The 21,012-nt window shown below is 44.8% G+C and overlaps 1 protein-coding gene across 18 annotated transcripts in view; it reads left to right on the forward strand.

Moving 5' to 3' along the window:
- Positions 1-21,012, forward strand: part of fryl (furry homolog, like) — a 553,990-nt gene that overhangs the window by 63,310 nt on the left and 469,668 nt on the right. For 8 of the 18 annotated variants that reach the window (XM_038791209.1, XM_038791213.1, XM_038791211.1 and 5 more), the window contains exon 1: positions 14,697-14,910. The exons of 2 other annotated variants lie outside the window; for them this stretch is intronic. In XM_038791209.1, the coding sequence (XP_038647137.1) occupies positions 14,718-14,910 (193 nt within the window). In that variant the 5' untranslated portion in view covers positions 14,697-14,717. Of the gene's footprint in view, positions 1-1,938; positions 2,030-14,695; positions 14,911-21,012 lie in introns of those variants that run through there. 8 more of the 18 variants (XM_038791214.1, XM_038791212.1, XM_038791227.1 and 5 more) reach the window with 3 other exon arrangements.

Consider the following 21,012-nt stretch of genomic DNA (forward strand, 5'->3'; position numbering starts at 1 on the left):
GGCACATTTCATGATCGCTTGAAGTCTCACAGTGCTTTATTGCCAAATACTTTAGAAAAGACAGGACTGTTGTAATGTAGCAATTGCAGCAGCCGCTTTGCGCACAACACAATGCGATAATGAGCAAACAATCATTCTTTTTTTGTGTTGCTAGTTGAGGGATAAATATTGGTCAGGGCATCGGGTATCTCCCCTGCTCCTCTTCAAATTAGTGCCATGGGATCTTTTACATTCCTTCACCCGTAGACAGCAGGGGCCTCAGATTAACATTTAAACTAAAAGACAGAGGGAGCTGCAGTCCCTCAGTACTGATGTGGAGTGTTAGCATTTTTACGTTCAAACCCTGCAGTGGGACTTGAATCCAGAACCTTGTGACTTAGAGGTGAGAATACTACCAACTGAGCTACAACTGACACATAGAAAAGAGAGGAACTATGTATTTGTGGTCCCATGCATCTGGATGGAAGAGGGGTGATGGGGGAAGAGGGATGGTCAAACATCTTCAATACTGTTTAGAGATCGAGGATGAATAATACATCATTGTCACAGAGCATTCATTGTGAACTTGGCTAGAACTTGATTTGAACAGGGTAGGAAATGGACTTAAGGAAATGGGTTGGGAAGGAACAGCAGGCGTCATAGAAAGTTATTTGATAGGAATAAGGGAAATAAAAACAGATGAGGGAAAAGTTGAGCACTTCAACAGTGGGAGAGATGTTGAAACAGTTATAGCACCAGCGGAAAGTTAGTGTGAATTTTGAGAGGGGGGACGAGGATGAGATTTTTCTAAGGACGAAGTTGAAAGTACTGTGATTGTAGGAAGACTGGCAGATTGGATGTAACATGTATTGGTCTTACCGACTTGGAAATCGAGAGGCAATGTGAGATGGTGACGTCAGGGTGATGGCCCGGATGGGAGATTGAAATGAAATTATGACCGGGAACCAGAGGGAGAGAATTTTAATTGTTGGTTGAAATCATCCAGCACAAGAAGCTGCTTGGTGCTAATCATAATAAAAGAGAGAATAGTGCAAATTTCCATGAAGAAGATGCTGGTGAATTTATGAGAGCATTCGATCCAGTGATTTTGTGTGGCAGGAGGGATAGAAAAATGCTAGATGCTGGGAGGAAAGCTGCAGGAGGAATGGGGAGAGAGACCGAGACAGGACTTGTCAATGAAAACTGTACCCATTGTGGTTGCCTGAAAGGAATTTTATAGAATGGGTGGCCATGCATTCCTGTCTGTTAACCATGTCAGGGCTATGATGTCAGTAGATTCATCTGCAGTAATGTTGTGGTGGCCTTGTTAGCAATGTGGAATATTAATTGATCCACTACATCTAGAGGAGGTTAGAAGGAATACTCTGTAAGGAACAGATGGGGTGGGCTAGATGTTGCGGATGGAGGATAAGATTGTTGGGTTCATTCTCAATGTGAGGCAGTGACACTTGCCACCGAAGAATGGCAGAACAGGGTGACACCAGAATGCTGGTCTAAAAAAATAGTTCAATTGTTAAATCTATCCTCAGCAATCCAAAATACTGGGTTTGTATTGCTTTGTCTGAATGTAAACTTGCATATGCAATTTGTTTTAGTTAACCAGATATCTTGCATGTTCAGAAACTCACCCCCATGTTTAAATCTCCAATGTAAATATTTGAGAAATCTACAAAGAATTTTTTTCTTTGTAGTGCCCGTGCTTTCTGCAGGGATGCCCAATGCTGACCCAAGTCAAAAGCTTTGGTACAGATTGGCAGAGGCAAAATTGAAGAACACTCAATGTGTATAGGGGTACTGTTTTGATTTTAAAAAAATGTTTCGCTACTTGCATTAACTTGCATATCTTCAAAAGAAATAATTAGTTTTCAATCACTTCTATTGAAGGTGTGCATTTTAAATTTAACATCATGTAATTACAGTACTAATTGTTTATTGCAGATGTTCTTGTCGCATTGTGATTTTATCATTTGAGGAAGACATTGCCCATCTCTATGGAATTTAGGCAAGGCGGTCATCACAGGATATTTTGGTAGGTACAAAAGTATAGTGGTGTTTTTTAAGTGAAGAATTAAAAAAATAAATAATATTTTTTATAGAAAAATTTTGAATTTACACAACAACATCAAACCACACTAAAATACCAACGATAACAGTAATAACAACAATCATAAACCTTCGCCCCTCCTCAATGAACAACCCAACATATTAACAACAATTTAAGTTAACCCAGTGTTAAGTTACATAACCGTAGCGATACCTATCTTTGAGCCAGGAAGTCCAGAAAAGGCTGCCACCGTTTATAGAACCCTTGTACTGATCCTCTCAGGGCAAATTTAACCCTTTCCAACTTTATAAATCCCGCCATGTCATTGACCCAGGTCTCCACACTTGGGGGCCTCGCATCCTTCCGCTGCAGCAAGATCCTCCGCCGGGCTACTAGGGACGCAAAGGCCAGAACACCGGCCTCTTTCGCCTCCTGCACTCTCGGCTCCACCGCAACTCCGAAAATCGCGAGTCCTCACCCTGGTTTGACCCTGGATCCAACCACCCTCGACACCGTCCCCGCCACCCGCTTCCAGAATTCTTCCAGTGCCGGACATGCCCAGAACATATGGGCATGGTTCGCTGGACTCCCCGAACACCTGGTGCACCTGTCCTCACCCCCAAAGAACCTACTCATCCTAGTCCCGGACATGTGGGCCCGGTGCAGCACCTTAAATTGGATGAGGCTAAGCCTCGCACATGAAGAGGAAGAGTTGACTCTCTCCAAGGCATCCGCCCAAGTCCCGTCCTCTATCTGCTCCCCAAGTTCCCCCTCCCATTTAGCCTTCAGCTCCTCCACTGACGACTCCTCCACCTCCTGCATTACCGTATAGATGTCAGACACCTTCCCCTCTCCGACCCACACCCCCGAAAGCACTCTGTCCATCGACCCCGCGAGGGCAGCAAAGGGAATCCCTCTACCTGTCGCCTAGCAAACGCCTTTACCTGCAAGTATCTGAACACATGTTCCCCAGGGGAAGCCCAAATTTATCTTCCAGTTCCCCCAGGCCTGCAAACCTCCCGCCAATAAACAGGTCCCTCAATTTACTGATGCCCACCCTTTGCCACCCCCTAAATCACTCATCCTTGTTCCCCGGGATGAACCGATGATTGCCACCCAGTGGAGCCTCCATCGAGCCCCCTGTTTCCCCCCTATGCCATCTCCACTGTCCCCAGATTCTTAGGGTCGCCGCCACCACCGGGCTCGTGGTAAACCTCTTAGGGGAGAGCGGCAACGGCGCCGTTACCATGGCACCCAGGCTCGTACCTCCTACATGACGCCATCTCCATTCTTTTCCACACCGCCCCTCCCCCTCCATCACCCATTTACGCACCATTGACACATTGGCCGCCCAATAGTACCCCAAAAGGTTGGGCAGTGCCAGCCCGCCTCTATCCCTCCCTCGCTCCAGGAAAACCCTCTTCACTCTCGGAGTCCCATATGCCCATACAAAGCTCAAGATACTGCTAGCCACTCTCCTAAAGAAGGCCCTGGGGATAAAGATGGGCAGGCACTGAAAGAGGAACAAGAACCTCGGAAGCACCGTCATTTTGACGGACTGCACCCTCCCCGCCAACGACAATGGCAGCATGTCCCACCTCTTTAACTCCTCCTCCATTTGATCTACAAGTCTGGTGAAATTATGTTTGTTAAGAGTCCCCCAGTCCCTGGCCATTCGCACCCCCAGGTACCTAAAACTCTCCCCTGCCCTCCTAAGCGGGAGCCTACCAATTCCTTCCTCCTGGTCTTCAGGGTGCACCACAAACACCTCACTCTTGCCTAAATTTAGTTTATAACCTGAAAAGGTCCCAAACTCAGCTAGCAGCTCCATCACCCCCTGGCATCCCTCCCACCGGGTCCGCCACATACAGTAACAGGTCATCGGCATACAAAGACACCCTATGTTCCTCCCCACCTCGCACTAAACCTCTCCACCTCTCTGAATCCCTGAACGCCATCGCCAGTGGCTCGATTGCCAATGCAAACAACAAGGGGGACAGGGGGCAACCCTGCCTGGTCCCTCGGTAAAGCCGGAAGTACTCCGACCTCCTCCCATTCGTGGCCACGCACGCCATCGGGGCCTCATATAGCAGCCTCACCCATCTAATAAACCCTTCACCAAATCCAAACCTCCCCAACACCTCCCATAAGTACCCCCACTCCACTCTATCGAAGGCCTTCTCCGCATCCAGCGCCACCACTATCTCTGCCTCCCCCTCAATCGCCGGCATCATGATGACATTCAACAATCTCCGCACATTCGTGTTCAGCTGCCTTCCCTTCACAAACCCTGTCTGGTCCTCGTGTACAACCCCTGGTACACAGTCCTCTATCCTGGTGGCCAGGACTTTTGCCAGCACCTTGGCATCTACGTTGAGGAGAGATATGGGCCTGTATGAACCACACTGCTGGGGGTCCTTGTCCCTCTTTAAGATTAACGAGATCAGCGCCAGCGACATCGACGGGGGCAAAGTCCCCCCTTCCCACGCTTCATTAAGTGTCCGCACCAGCAAGGGGCCCACTAGGTCCACAAACTTTTTATAAAATTCCACCGGGAACCCATCCGGCCCCGGCGCCTTCCCTGACTGCATCTGCCCGATCCCCTTAACTAGCTCCTCCAGCTCAATCGGCGCACCCAACCCCTCCACCTGCTCCTCCTGCACCTTCGGGAAAGAAAGCCCGTCGAGGAACCTCTTCATTCCCCTCCTCTCCCCCGTTGGCTCCGACCGGTACAGTTCCCCGTAAAAGTCCTGAAGACCTCATTCACCTCTACCCCCTTCCGCACCACATTCCCACTCTTGTCTCTCACTCCAGCAATTTCCTTTGCCGCATCCCGCTTGCGAAGCTGATGAGCCAGCATCCTACTCGCCTTTTCACCATGTTCATACACTGCCCCTTGTGCCTTGCTCCACTGTGCCTCTGCCTTTCTAGTGGTCAGCAAATCAAATTTAGCCTGCAGGCTGCGCCTCTCCCCCAACAGTCCCTCCTCTGGTGCCTCTGCGTACCTCCTGTCTACCTCCAGCATCCTTCCCACCAGTCTATCCCTCTCGCCCCTCTCCCTGTGTGCCCGGATGGATATCAGCTCCCCACGAATCACTGCTTTCAGGGCTTCCCGGACCACCCCCACCTGAACCTCCCCTGTATCATTCACCTCGAGGTACCCCTCAATACTTGTCCGGACCCGCCTACACACCTCCTCCTCCGCCAACAACCCCACATCCAACCGCCACAACGGGCGCTGGTCCCGCACCTCCCCCCATCTCCAACTCCATCCAATGTGGAGCGTGGTCGGAGATTGCAATGGCCGAATACTCGGCCTCCTCCACTCTCGGAATCAGTCCCCTACTCACCACGAAGAAGTCTATCCGAGAGTAGACCCTATGTACGTGGGAGAAGAAACAGTACTCCCGTGCCCTCGGCCTCACAAACCTCCATGGATCAACCCTACCCATCTGGTCCATAAACCCTCTCAGTACCTTGGCCGCCGCCGGCCTCCTACCCGTCCTAGAGCTGGACCGATCCAGTGAAGGATCCAACACCGTATTGAAGTCCGTCCGTCCGTCCCCCCCCTCCCCCCAAATGATCAGACCTCCCGCCTCTAGATCCGGGACCCGTCCCAACATACGCCTCATAAAGCCCGTGTCGTCCCAATTTGGGGCATACACACTAGCAAGTACCACCTTCTCTCCTTGTAGCCTGCCCCCAACCATAACATACCTACACCACTTATCCGGCACCACCTCCGATGCCTCAAACGACACATTTTTCCCCACCAGAATCGCCACTCCCAGGTTCTTCACATCCAACCCAGAGTGGAAAACCTGCCCCACCCAACCCTTCCTCAGACGGACCTGGTCCGCCACCTTCAGGTGGGTCTCCTGAAGCATTGCCACATCTGCCTTTAGCCCCCTCAGATGAGCAAGTACCCTCGACCCCCCCCTCCCCCCCAAGGCTAGGAACCCTCCTAGCCACGAACCGTCCTCCATTGTACTTCCGTGGGTCAGCTAACTTCTGCTGACCCCGGAAACTTTAAGTGAAGAATTAATGGAAGTACAGTACAAAAATAAATCTAATTCAGATAGACACCATTTCCAATATCTATTTCTAAGAATCTAATGAAGAAGCGTACATACCTGGTTTTCAACTGAAGTGCAAGTTTTGTCATAATCCACAAAAAGAAAGAATAAGGAGATAGTGAATTAATTGTTTAGATCATTGTCAACACACTAACTCTTCCTAATTTAGATACTAATTTTCTTACACATTAGTAAAACTATTGTGTGGAAACATTTGCATAAATAACATTGTAAAAATTGTACAATTGTTGATTGTGCTTTTTTAACCCCCCCCCCAACGATAAACAGCTCCTCAAATATTTTTTTTCTCCTTTTTAAATTTTCCCAATTATGGGGCAATTTTAGTGTGGTCAATCCACCCACCTTGCACATCTTTTGGGTTTTGGGGGTAAGACTCACTCAAACATGGGGAGAATGTGCAAATTCCACACAGACAGTGACTCGGGGCCAGGATTGAACTCGGTTCTTGGTGCCGTGAGACAGCTGTGTTAACCACTGCATCATTGTGCCGTCCTAACTCCTCAAATATAACCATGACCAGCCTCCACTGTACCTCAAAGCTCTCCTCTGACCTCAAGGCAAATTTGATTTTCTCCAACCGGAGAAATTCGTACAGATCCCACAGCCATGCCCCCACCCCCGGTGGCATAGTTGACCATCAATTCAAAAGAATCCATCGCCAAGCAATCAGAGAGGTGAACGCCACGACATCGGCCCCTTCTCCTTCAGTAGCTCTGGCACCTCCGACACCCCAAAGATTGCCACCATAGGGTCTGGTATCACCTCAACCCCTACAGTCCTCGATAGAGCGCCAAACACTACCTCCAACTCCTCACAACCCAAGAACAAATGAGCATGGTTCGCCAGGTCCCTCCTACTTCTCACACCAGTTTGCTACCCTCAGAAAAAACCCACTCACCCAAGCTCGAGTCATGTGGACCCTATGCGCCACCTTAAATTGTGTCAAACTCATTTTTAAGCAAGACCAAAGTCTCAATCCTATCTCGTCCCCATTTCTGCTTGATCCTTTTCATGAATGTCTGGTCCTTCTCTCCCAACCACCCATATATATGCCCTATCTTGCCATCCCCCACCTCATCCAGGAGCAGCATTTACTCCAGAACCATATATTCTGGTACCTGAGGGAACGAAGGCAGCTCCTTACGCGCAAAGTCTTTCACCTGCCAGTACCTAAACTTGCTCCCCCTTGGTAACTCAAATCACCTCCGCAGCTCCTTGAGCCTTGCAAACCTCCCCTTTGCAAACATATCCCTGACCCGCACTAACCCCATCTCTCTTCACTGCCTATACATCCTATCCATTCTCCCTTCCCCTGGCGCGAACCTATGGTTCCCACACAGTGTCTACACTGACATGTGACCCCATTTATAGTGCCGGACTCCCCATATACCTCCTAGGAGTGAGCTGTAACGGGGCTGTCACCAGAGTCCTCCGGTTCGTACCCTTATAAGACTCCCCCTCTAACCTGACTCAGTCCGCCCCCTCTCCCTCCCACCATTGTCTCACTTTCTCCATGTTTGCTGCCCAATAATAATGCAACATTTTGGGAGTGCCAATGCTTTTTCCCACCTCTGCCTTTGCAACAAAGCTCTCTTCACCCGTGGCACCTTCCCTGCCCATGCAAGGTCTGAGATTAGCACATGCACCTTCTGAAAAAAGCCTTGGGGAGAAAACTCGGGAGTGACTGAAACGCAAACCGGAATCTTGGCGGCATGTTCCACTTCACCACTTGCACCTTCCCCGCCAATGTTAGGTGCAGCGTATCCCATCTTTTAAGGTCCCCCTTGATTTCCTCCACCAGGAACTCATCAGGTTCCAGCTATGCATTGTGGCTTGCTCATGCATTACCTGGATTCCCAGGTACCAAACCCGCTCCCTTGCCACCTTAAATGACAGAGCCCCAGGTTTTCCCCCGTCCCACAGCATTCATCGGGAACACCTCACTTTTCCTTAAAATCAATTAATAACCTGATAAAGCCCCAAACCTCTCCAGTAAGCCCATGATTCTGCCCATGCTTTCCAATGGGTCCGACACGAACAACAAGTCATTGGCGTACAACGACACTCAGTGTTCCCTGCCCCCCCTCGCATTCCCCCGCCACTCCACCAAGGCCTGAAGTGCCATCGCTAAGGGCTCAATCTCAATGCAAGTAACAGCGACGACAATGGGTACCCCTGCCTCGTCCCTTATACAACCACTAGCAATTGCGCTCAGAGCACCTGGCAGTCTCTTTGGCATCAGGCATTTGAGGCACTTTTTAAATTCTTTCTTGGAATGTGGATACTGCAGACCAGGCGAGCATTTGTCAACTCTTAACTGTCCTCGCAGAGGTGCCAATGATACACCTGCTCTTACACCATTTCAGTCCTTGTGATGCAGATACACGCACAGTGCTGTCACAGGTAGGTCGGGGTTAAGGAGATATTGACAAAGATGTCAAAGATATGGGATAAAGGTACTGTTAATTAGGAACTGAAGAGTTTTAACCCTGGATTCGTTCAGAGTCCAAAAGTATTGATCTTTGCCTTGAATGTACTCAACAGCTGAGCGTCCATTACCCTCTGGGGCAGAGAATTACAAAGATTCACAACCCTGTGTTGTGAATTATTGTGTCATCAAATCCATCTGAAATAATGTCTCGTACTTGTTAAATTTTGCACATTAATCATTTTTGGAATTGTATTTTAGCTGTAAACAGCTATTTACGAATCTACAACCACTAGTAATTATTGGTGCCAGACTAAAGAAAGCTTTGACTCCTATGGAAATTTTCCAAACAAAATTGGGGCTTCATGTATGTTACAACATAGCCCATTAAAACCTCCATGTGTTAATCTAAACTTTTGTCCCTTGCCTTCAAAGATTTGATGCATATAGCTTTAGATTGAACCATGCTCTTAAATTGCTGTCTCCTGGCTGGTGTGAAAATAATCCGTTGGTATATTAGGGAAGGTATAATATTTTATTGAATTCAGCCATTGCAGGAATATAGTTGATCATAACTTGAACTACAGTGACAGTATAATTGATAAAAAGCAGCCACCCATGACAAATGAAAATTTAGGAATAGGCTGTTCACAGTTCTTTATTTGACTTTATGGACTTTTAAATTGAACTTAGCATCTAGAACGTTTGTCAGCTGTAATGGAATTTGAAAACTAGATTTAGTTTGTCAGGATATTTACATAAATAATATTTGTGTCTCTGAGGAGTAGTAGAATGCCACTTTTTATGACATTTCTATGGAGAAAATAAGACTTTTTCCGCGGCTCGTCCGTGGCGTTCTTGCGGCGGGTGGGGCGGAAGAACTCAGCCCAATATTTCAGGTTGATGGCTTTTTGTCAGATTGATGACCAGTTTCAGATTGCCAGCATCTGCTATATTTTGTTTTCGTATGCATGTTTTTGCTATTCGCATCCAATTAAAAAGACCATGTAATTTTTACCAATTTGCCAGAAATATGTGTGTTTTTTCTTATTATGCGTGTAATACCTGCTCCAGGCTGCTTCAATTTGTCCTAATTCCTGTAGTGGCAATTATCTTTTTATCTGTGCTACTACATTTCCTCATTTATCATCTGCCTGTATATTTTTAATGAGGCTCTTGTGCAACACCTTATTACATAGCATGTACTACACACAACCTTTTTTTAATAACTCCTTGCTGGGTTCTCTTGATAAAACTTTGCATTTCCAATTCTTTATTTGTTTTATCTCAGAATTTACAATTTTGTACATAAATGGTATTAAACCATTTAGTCCATAGTTACCTAGTTTACTTGTTTTGTGCAAAGCTGCTACATTGGCTACTTGCCAATCCAATGGCATAGTTTGCATATTAATGATGAATGAAAAATTGTAGCAAAGGACTCAACTTTTTGACAACTTTCAACAGTCCACAATATCTGACATTATAGCTCAGAGATCTGACTTCTGAGTTCAGATACTGCTTTGTCAATTTCTATTCAATAGTCAGAAGGGATGATTGCAGACACTCTGCATGGATGTTTAGAGATGAGATGGGGTTATTAAAGGTTCTTAACATGACTTGTGCAGAATATAATGTTTTACCTTGTCCAGAATTATAGAATCAGAAGACGCAGCATGCGTCTGATGTGGGTATATTCAAAGCCAATCTGTAAAAACAGATAAGCAGCCTACATATAATCATAGTATACTTTATAGTAGGTTGGGGCTTTTTTTCTCTTGAGAAAAGATTGTGAGGTGGTGTAACAGAAATCTTTAAATTTCTGAAAGGAATTTGTAGGGGGATGTACAAGTATTTCCACTGGTGGGGGATCCAAACCAAAAGACCAGAAAGGTAAGATTGTCTGTAAGAACTGTACAATACATTGTAAGGAAAGTAGTAAGAACTGTACAAAGCATTGAGGAGGCAGCACCTGGAGTATCATTTTGGTCCCCTTATTTAAGGAAAGATGTAGTGGCGTTGGAGATAATTCAGAGGAGGTTCACTGGATTGATTCTAGAGATGGAGGAGGCGGGGTTGGTCTTGTGCAGAGAGATTGAGTATACTCTCTCGAGTTTAGAAGATTGAGGGAGGATACCTCAGTTGATAAAAGGTATGGATATAGTAGACGTGGAGCAGATGCTTCCTCTTGTGTGGCACTCCAGAACGAGAGGTCATAGTCTCAGGATAAAGGGCAGCAAATTTAAAACTGAGATAAGGAGAAACTACTTCTCCCAAAGGGTCGTGAATCTGTAGAATTTGTTACCCGAGAGTGCAGTGGATGCTGGAACACTAAGTAAATTTAAGAAGGAGTTAGATGGATTTTTAATTGGTAAAGGTTTGAAGGGTTACAGAGAAGAGGTAGAACCGTGGAGTTGAGGCCATGATGAGATCAGCCATGATATTATTGAATGGTGGAGCAGGCTCGAGAGGCAAAATTGCCCACTCCTACTCCTAGTTCTTATGTTCCTATGTTCTAAGAAATAACTCTTCTGTCCAATTCCACCTTCCAGCTTTTCGTCTGTAGTCCTGAAGGTAACAGCACCTCAAGAAAAAATATAGTGTTCTTGATTGATAAGGGGATTTCTTGATTAATAAGGGGATCAGGGGTTATGGAAAGAAGACAGGAGAATAGCGATGAGGAACATATCAGCCATGATCGAATGGCGGAGCAGACTCGATGGGCCTAATTCTGTTCCTCTATCTTATTGTCACTAATAAATGCAGTGAAGAATTCATGAGACTTTAATCGGAGAGTTGTGTGAATGTGAAACCTCCTAACACGGAGCGATTGAGACAGTTAGCTTTGATACATTATTGGGAAAGATAAATAATGCATGAGGGAGAATAGAATAGAAGAATGTGGGAGATGTTGGAAGTAGTAATCATTGTAATGCATGTTAGAAATGTCAGCCTTGACTCAGTGGTTCACGTGCCACTATAGTTTAAAGCTTATAATCTAGGCTGTTGCTTCAGTGCTGTACTGAGGTAATGCTACATGTCAGAGAAGCTGTGGTTAGGGTGAGATGTTTAAACAAAACCAAAGCCCCATCTGCCCCCTCAGGTAGATGTAAAAGATTGTGTTGCTCTATTTTGTACAACAGGAAGGTGGTGTGGGGGTTCTTCATGTCCTGGCTAATATTTATCCCTCAATAACCATCACTACTAGGGTAGTATTTGAGGCCCAACCATCTTCAGCAGCTTTTATTTAAGACCTCCCTTCCATCATAAGGTCAGAATTGGGGATGTTTGCGGATGACTGCATAATGTTCACCATTTGCGACTCCTCACATAATGAAGCAGTCCATGTCCAAATGCAGCAAGACCTGGACAATATCCGGCAGGCTGACAAGTGGCAAGTTACATTTGCGCCACACAAGTGCCAGGCAATGACCATCTCCTACAAGAGAGGATCTAACCACCGCCCCATGACATTGAATGGCATTACTATCGCTGAATCCTCCTCGCACAACATCCTGGAAGTTACCATTGATCAGAAAGTGACCTGGACTAGCCATATTAATACTGTGGCTCCCAGACACTCACCACCCTGACTTGGAAATATATCGCCATTCCCTCACTGTCGCTGGGGCAACATCCTGGAACTCCCTCCTAACATCACAGTGGGTCTACCTACACCTCAAGAACTGCAGCGGTTCAAGAAGGCAACTCACCACCACCTTCTGAAGGGCAACTAGGGATAGACAATAAATGCTGGCCTAACCAGCGATGCCCACATCCTGTAAATGAATTTTAAAAAACGAAAACAGATTATGTAATTGCTGTTTTTGGGATTTAGTATGTAAACTTTGTGCTATGTTTCCTCCTTTACAACAATGACTAAGCTTCAAAAGCACTTCATTGGCTGTAAAGCACTTTAAGACCTGCTGAGGTCATGAAAGGTAGTATATAAATAAAAGTTACTTCTTTATGCAGTATGTATGCATGCATATTTATTGCCTTTTAAGATACTTTTTTTTTGACCAAATGTTTAGTCATCCTCCTGATATCACATTGTGTGGTTTGGCTTCTGTTATAACCCTGCACCTAGCTGGAGATGATTGTTCCTTCGTACTGATTGGGCTGTGAGTTAACCAGCACTCTTATAACAAGTCAGCTGTTGTAGCAACTGGCAGGAAGGAATGAGGACCCTGAGATGTGTAATTGGGTCCTGTATAAATACTGCTGTTATGCTGAATAAACGTCTTTCTTGTGAACTCTTCGGATTCCACCTTTGCTGTTTACTTAAGCTTCAAAAATGTTTTTATTGGTATTCAGTATGTTAATCACCTTGGTATGTTACATCAGATATGCAAATTAAAGTTGTATGTAAGTAATTTGGGTCATGACTTGTATGTTAGCATGCTTAAAAGGAACAGGTGACTTTGAATCTATAGTTCCCAAAACTTCCCATGACTGGAGATTTCCTCATCTCATCTTTGGGTCTATTGTTGACTAATCGATGATGGTTCATTGTCATGAATAATCAACAACTACATTATTATTTCCCACCTGGCTACATGAAGGTGAACTCGAGGGAGCTTTTTTTTAAGTAAGTTCTGTGCTCCAAGACTGGAAAACATAGTTGAATTTTTTGAAGTGATTGCCGAATGAGAGTAGAATGGTTTATGTCGCACATTTGGATTTTCAGAAAAGCCGGTTTTCAGGATGCAGTACAAAAGACTGTTACGTTGAATGGAAGGTCCTGAGGTGGTTAAGGAATTAGTTACATTTTTAAATGTAGGGGGTTGTTATTAATGATTTTGCCAGTAGTGACAAAGATTTGTGCTAATGTTAAATGGGAAAACAGTCAGATCGGTCAGATCTAGATGCAATGGGAGAATGGGCACAGTGTAGAACAAGTTATACTATTATTATAAAACAGTATTATCTTATTTACCATGAGCTGTGTTATGCAAATATGTGGAGATGCCGGCGTTGGATTGGGATGAGCACAGTAAGAAGTCTTACAACACCAGGTTAAAATCCAACAGGTTTGTTTCGAATCACTAGCTTTCGGAGCACAGCTCCTTCCTCAGCTGAATGCTAATATCAATATGACTACATTTTTAAGATGTATTTCATGTCTGAAATACCTATTAGCTTCAGTTGAAAGACTGAAGTAACCACACTTCAGTTAGTCCTGCTGATTTCCAGCAAAGACAGGAAAATCACCCAATTATAAACCATCGAACAAGCAAGTTGTTGAATTGTTCTTCAGATATTTGTATGTATTCTTTGGACTAGTATCAACTTAAAGGCCTCTGCCTTGCTGCTTCTCTCCATGGTTTAAAAGGTCTCCTCAAAACACAATTTTTGCGGTGCTTTAAGTGATCTCTAACTCTCCATTTCATCAGTTTCTCCTTTGAAGCACTTAATATTTCTGCATTAAATGTACTTTATAAACTATAAGTCATTGTTGCAGAACAGCATATTTTTTTATTTTGTTGTGCTCGTCATTGTAGGAGTGTTTCAAGAAATCTTAATCACAGATTGGGCAGTTGTGGTACTGAAATGCACAACTTTATGTTGGATAAAAATGTTCTAATTTTGAATAAAAGTGTATGGTCTGGGCTGTAAATTTAGATGTGCTGTGTTTACAGAGCATATAAAATGATACATATTATCTCTCGAGAACAGTTTTTACTGCTGGGGATATGAGGTTCCACCCACCAGGAATAAGTTTGAATGAGAGAATAATGTATTTGGCAAACAAAAACCAAATTCATGTTTGTGGACAGGCCCTGAAGTATCTGATGTGTAAAGAAATTGCATAATTCTCCAGTTTGTGATCTGTAGCTTAAGCAGGTTCTGCTGCATTAAAAAAAATTGGCATATCCTATGTTGAAATGTACCTTCAGGCCTCTTGTCAATTCATATATTCTGCATATTTATCAGTTTACAAGGCAGGGCATGTATCCCAGAAGTTGTTTGATGATAGCAAATTGACCTGCAACTTTTAGGCACCACCCAATTCCTTCATGACATCACTGTGAAATCGACTGTAAATATTCCACCTTTATGTAATAAGGAAGTTTGCATGAGTAGTTTTATGTGTGAGTAAGGCAGCTAAGCTGTTTGTTTCTTTGCTGCACTTTTAAAGTGAAAGATGGATTTTTTGAAGCGAGTCGTACCTGCTGTTATATCTGGGGATGTTGGAGCTACTGATAGTGATGGTGTCCCCAGGCTTTTGAAAATGAGATGTTTGAGTTTGCTTTCTATAGGGCAGACAATGGAAGAAATTGATGAAAAGCTTTTAATGAGTTCCAGAGTTCAACAATGTGAACCCCACCAATCGAAAGGTACATCAGAGTTACGCTTTTCTCTATCACTTCAAAGTGTGGTAGGTCTACCATTGGTGGTTAAATAACCATTATAGTATTGGTATAATGTGCTCTTCTGGAATGTTAAGAATTAAGATAATTATGTATTTTTGGTGTGCTAATTGTAGAAATGTTTGTACAGTCCTTTGTTCACCATACTTATTTTCCCAAAATCTTTTTAACAATATAACTAAACGGGTTGACCTGGAATAAGATTTAATTTTCTAACACCAAAAAGCACGGGAAGCCGATATGCGATATAACTGATCAGGATTGATCAAGTACAACGTCTCCAGACATGCTTGTTCACTTGGCAAAGTAGGGTTAAAATGATCAATTTGTGTTTTTATTATCTGAAATTTTGTGAACCACCTGGAGTATAGATTGAGAAATCTTAGCAAACTCTTAAAAACTCAATTTATCTGTGTTACATGTAGTTGTGTTTGAGCTCATAATCTGAGTTAATTACTTTCATACAAATAATCATGGGAGGGTATGTTTGCTTTTTCATCAGTCTCAACAGTTTATAATTTAGAACAGGTGTTGACCAAGATGTTTCATAAGGATAGCAGAGAACCTTAACCTTGTATGTTAATATAATCAGTAACCGGCACGAGTGTTATGCTTCTTGTCCCGTTCTGAACAATTGGTTGGTTGTCTTTTACTGAACAATCTAAATTTATTGAGTCAGGGAAAGCAATCCGATTGAAAGATTTCAGTATTGGTTTAGTGGAAGTAGTACAGCTTCAAACCTTTTTTGTCAATTCATTTTGAGAGGGTTTTATAAGTATTTTCTTTTCTTTTCATGTACACAATGATCTGTTGAGCTGCTTGCAGAAAAATACTTTTCACTGTACCTCAGTACACGTGACAATAAATAAAATCCAGTATGGCTTTGAATTGATAATTGTGTAGTCGCGTTCTTGCTGCCTGTAAATTCTAGCTCCCCGTTTTAGGGTTTGCATTGAAAGTGTGGTTCCTTCCTGAGAAGAGAAGAGAGGTTGAGAGGAGATTTGTCAGAGGTTTTCAAAATTATGAGGGATCTAGACAGTGCAGATAGAAGAAACCTGTTTCCATTAACAGAAGTACAGTAAGAAGTCTTAGAACACCAGGTTAAAGTCCAACAGGTTTGTTTCAAACACGAGCTTTCAGAGCGCAGCTCCTTCCTCAGGTGAATGGAGAGGTATCTCTCCATTCATACCTCTCCATTCACCTGAGGAAGGAGCTGCGCTCCGTAAGCTCGTGTTTGAAACAAACCTGTTGGACTTTAACCTGGTGTTGTAAGACTTCTTACTGTGTTCACCCCAGTCCAACACCGGCATCTCCACATCATTAACAGAAGGGTTGAGAACCAGAGGACATCGATTTTTGGTGATTGGGAAAATATCCAAAAACAACAAGAGGAAAACATTTTTGCACAGTGAATGGTTAAGATCTAGAATGCACTGTCTGAGAGTGTAGTGGCTTTCAAAAGGAAGTTGGATAACCACCTGAAGAGAAAGAAATTACAGGGGTGCAGGGGAATGGCACTAGCTAATTTACTTTCAGAGAGCCGGCAAGCTATTTGATCAATGACCGACCAAATGTGATCCAGTGCTGTCGTCATTCTATGGTTCTAAAACTTCTGTATAAAGTACAGTATGTACATTTAGTTACTTAAATGAATGTTGTCTCACAGTCCTTGCAAGCTAGCAAGGTCCAAGTTCTTGATGATTTATTCTGAGTTTGGAGATCACAACTCGACTTTTACAGTGTGACTGTTCTCCAGACTAGGAAGTGGGAAATTTGGTTAAGGTCCCCATTGCTAATTGCTATCTAGTATGTTGTGGTAGAAGCAATGGCATCTAGAGGAAAAACTTCTATATGTCGTGGATGGTTAGGATTTAGAATGCACTGCTTAGGAATATGACTGAGACCGATCCAAATGAGGCCCTACAAAAGAGGTTTAGATAATGAAGAGAAAGTTTGCAGGGCAATGGGAAAAAGGCAGGGGTGGGGGTTGACCTGGTGTGTTTCTCTTACAGAGACTGACATGGACATGATGGGCTAAATGGCCACTTTCTGTCCTGTAACCATTCTGTGTTTCAATGCGCTTGGATAACGGTGGGCGTAGCAGTGCGGGGTACTAAATAGCTTGATGACCCATGCTACTGAGATTTTCAGTTGAAGCTTGACAGCAATGACCATCAATTCCTATAAAACCAAATTCAGGAAAAGGGTAGTAAGGGGGTAATGTCCTGCATAAAAGTTTTATTTCTGTTAAGTTTGGACTGTTTGAAAAACAATATCCTATTCCATAGATGCCGCCACACTAGTTAGGGGCTGGTTTAGCACACGGGGCTAAATCGCTGGCTTTTAAAGCAGGCCAAGGCAGGCCAGCAGTTCAATTCCCGTACCAGCCTCCCCGAACAGGCACCGGAATGTGGTGACTAGGGGCTTTTCACAGTAACTTCATTGAAGCGTGACAATAAGCGATTTTCATTTCATTTCATTTCATTTCATTTTCATTTTATAGCATTTTCTGTTTCTGTCGAATGTCCTATTCCATCTTGCAAAAGTTAATTTTAACCGTCACCGTTGTCCTATATTAGCTTCCTGTTCTTTAATGGCTCAGGTATAAATTTCTTAACTTTGTCTGAGTCCTTCTTGGCCTCTGCATTCTCTATGAGTTACCGCTTTTTGAGTCTGACAAACCCCTTCCCCACAACCTCTCCACACCACATCCCAAACTCTCCATTCCTGACTCTGTCCCTTCAAATCCGACCCTTCCTCCTTTACCTCATGCTACCTCTCATTCTTTCCCACATGCTTCTATAAAGTGCTTTAGTATATCATTTTCTATGACCAACATGATATATAAATGTAAGCTGATTTAAAAAAAACATTGCTTGCAATGATTTTTCAAAAAAAATCTTTTGTTTATAAATTTAGAGTACCCAATTCACTTTTTTCAAATTTAAGGGGCAGTTTAGCGTGGCCAATCCACATAACCTGCACATATTTGGGTGGTGGGGGCGAAACCCATGCAAACACGGGGAGAATGTGCAAACTCCACACGGACAGTGACTCAGAGCCGGGATCGAACCTGGGACCTCAGCGCCGTGAGGCAGCAGTGCTAACGAATGCGCCACCGTGCTGCCCTTCATTGCTTGCAATGATAACAAGATCTTTCAAAGACATGTTTAGGAGTCTGTTTGGAAGGAAGACCCAATACAGACACATTTCAACCCATCTCTTCAGTTATGAATGAACAAATCAAAAAACCTGGGCCTAAAGTTTCAGAAAATATCAAATTTCTTACTGCAGCTGTTGTCAATGCTAGCTATTGATTCAATCTCAAGTAATTTTAGTATTCATGAACTTGTTTATTTGACATACATTTTTTTTTGTAAATAATATTTTGAAGCATTTTAAATATGTACATAATCACAAAAATATAAAAACCAACTGTGGCAACAGATAACAAAACCCCCCCAGGATGACTCAGTAATCCTGAAAGAAGTTGATAAACAGTTTCCACTTCAAGGTGAACCCCTCCTCCTCCACCCCTCGAAAGGCAAACTTATTTTTTTCCAAATGCAGGAACTCTGCCAAATCGCTGACCCATGCCCCCACCTTTGGTGGCCCCAAGTCCTGCCAACACAGCAAAATCCTTATCCGGGCTATCAGGCAGGCAAAGGCCAGGAAATTGGCCACTCGCCCTACCTGCACTCCCAGATCCTCCGGCGCTCCATATATCACCCCTCTGGACTTGGAGCTACCTCCACCCCCAAAGTCTTTGGCATTATATCAGAAAATCCCTTGCAAAACTCACTCAACCTCGCCTGCGCAAACCTATGATTGTTGCAAATCGACCCACAGTGACAGGCCTTTCAATCCAAAGACTGCGTCTACGTTCAACAGTGAGATCCACACTGCTCCGGTCCTTGCCCTTTAAAATGAGCGATTCAGAGGCCTGCGACAGCATTTTTGGGGGGGGTGGTGGAACCGGAACCGGGACACTATCGCTGTGCCCCTCTCATCTCTCACCCTTCCAGTCTCTCCCGCCGCTGCCTGCTTCCTCAACTGATGTATTAACATTTTACTCGCTTTCTCCCCATACTCAAACTGCCCCACTGGCTCAACGCAGTTGCCCCACCGCCTTTCCAGTGGACACCAGCCCCAATTCATAGAATTTACAGTGCAGAAGGAGCCCATTCAGCCCATCGGGTCTGCACCGGCTCTTGGAAAGAGCACCCTACCCAAGGTCAACACCTCTACCCTATCCCCATAACCCAGCAACCCCGCCCAACACTAAGGGCAATTTTGGACACTTTATCATGGCCAATCCACCTAACGTGCACATCTTTGGACTGTGGGAGGAAACTGGAGCACCCGGAGGAAACCCACGCACACACTGGGAGGATGTGCAGACTCCGCACAGACAGTGACCCAAGCCGGAATCGAACCTGGGACCCTGGAGTTGTGAAGCAATTGTGCTATCCACAATGCTACCGTGCTGCCCTAATTCCATCTGGGGTTGCCTCTCCTTTAGTAACGTCTCCACAGGCGCCACTGAATATCTCCCGTCCGCCCTCCATGTCCTCCACCAACCTCAGCTTCTCAGCCCGCTCTACTCTCTATGTGCTGGAATCAATATAAATTCTCCGCTTACCACTGCTTTCAGCATTTCCCACAGCGTGGAGGCAGAAACCTCCTCCGTATTATTCAGCTTCACATAATTTTGGATGACCACCCTCACCCTTTCACAGACTTCCTTGTCTGCCATTAACCCCACATCCAACCTCCATCGCAGCCCCTGAGCCTTCCCCTGCAAATACACCCTGTGCGACGCATGGTCAGAGTCCACAATCGCTGTAAACTCTGATCCAACCATCCCCACCAACAACGCCTTGTCAAAAACAAACTAATCTATCTGGAAATACACCCGGTGCACGTGAGAGAACTATGAAAACTCCTTCGCCCACAGCCTCTTGAACCGCCATCGGTCTGCTCCTCATGCAGTCCATAAACCCCTACAACTTCCTCGCCGTAGACAAAACCTGCAGGGACCTAGGGCACGACCGGTCCAAGCTAGGATCCAGAACCATATTAAAAATCTCCCCCCATAATCAGCTGATGCGGGTCTGGGATCTTCCTGAGAATTTGTTTCAAGAAATCCACATCATCCCAATTTGGGGCGTAAACATTCACTAGCCATCCCCTCTAGTTAACCATCACAAACCTACCTCCAGGATCGGGTAAAATACTGCCGACCTCAAAGGCCTCCACCCTTTTGTTGACCAGCACTGCCAACCCCCCCTTATCTTTATATCCAGCCCCGAGTGGAACCCCTAATCCACCCAGCCTTTCCTTAGTCTGTTCTGGTCTCCCAGCTTCCGGTGCATCTCCTGAAGAAATACAACACCCGCTTTCAAATTCCTTAAATGTGAGAGAACACGTGACCTCTTGACTGGGCAATTTAAACACCGTACATTCCACATAATCAACCGGGCCGGGAGGCCCTCTCCAAGATGTTTGCTGCCATTTCCTCTTAACCAACTGCGTCACATCAAAACCACCCACGTCAGCATTCCTCTTCGCTCGCCCCCCCATAAACACAGACAAAGAAAGCCCAACTACCCCCCTCCCCCACCCCTCCACAGGTAAACCTCCCACTTCACTCCTGTTAACTAGCCAACCAGCTAGCGTGGTGGCACCCACTCGAGGCCTTCCTTTTATACCCCTTCCCCACAGCTGCCCGTCACCCGCAAATCCCCAAAATCGTTTTTTTAAAAAAAAACATACTCACCCACTCCGTACCCATATTCATTAAATATGATAATCTGCCCTTCATATAACTCACGTTCCACACTTTTTAAGCATCTCCAAAGTTCAGTGTCCTCACACACCTCCCAGTCCATTGTCTGTCATAAATTCACTCACCTCCTCCAGCGTATCAAAATCAAACTCTTGATTCTGGTGTGTGACCCACAGATGAGGAGGATACAACACCCCAAACTTAACACCTTCCTTGTAGATGGCAGTCTTGGTCTGATTATAACTGGCCCGCCGCTTGGCCAACTCCTTACCCAGATCCTG

Source organism: Scyliorhinus canicula, chromosome 3 (assembly GCF_902713615.1).
Source record: "Scyliorhinus canicula chromosome 3, sScyCan1.1, whole genome shotgun sequence".
Lineage (NCBI taxonomy): Eukaryota > Metazoa > Chordata > Chondrichthyes > Carcharhiniformes > Scyliorhinidae > Scyliorhinus > Scyliorhinus canicula.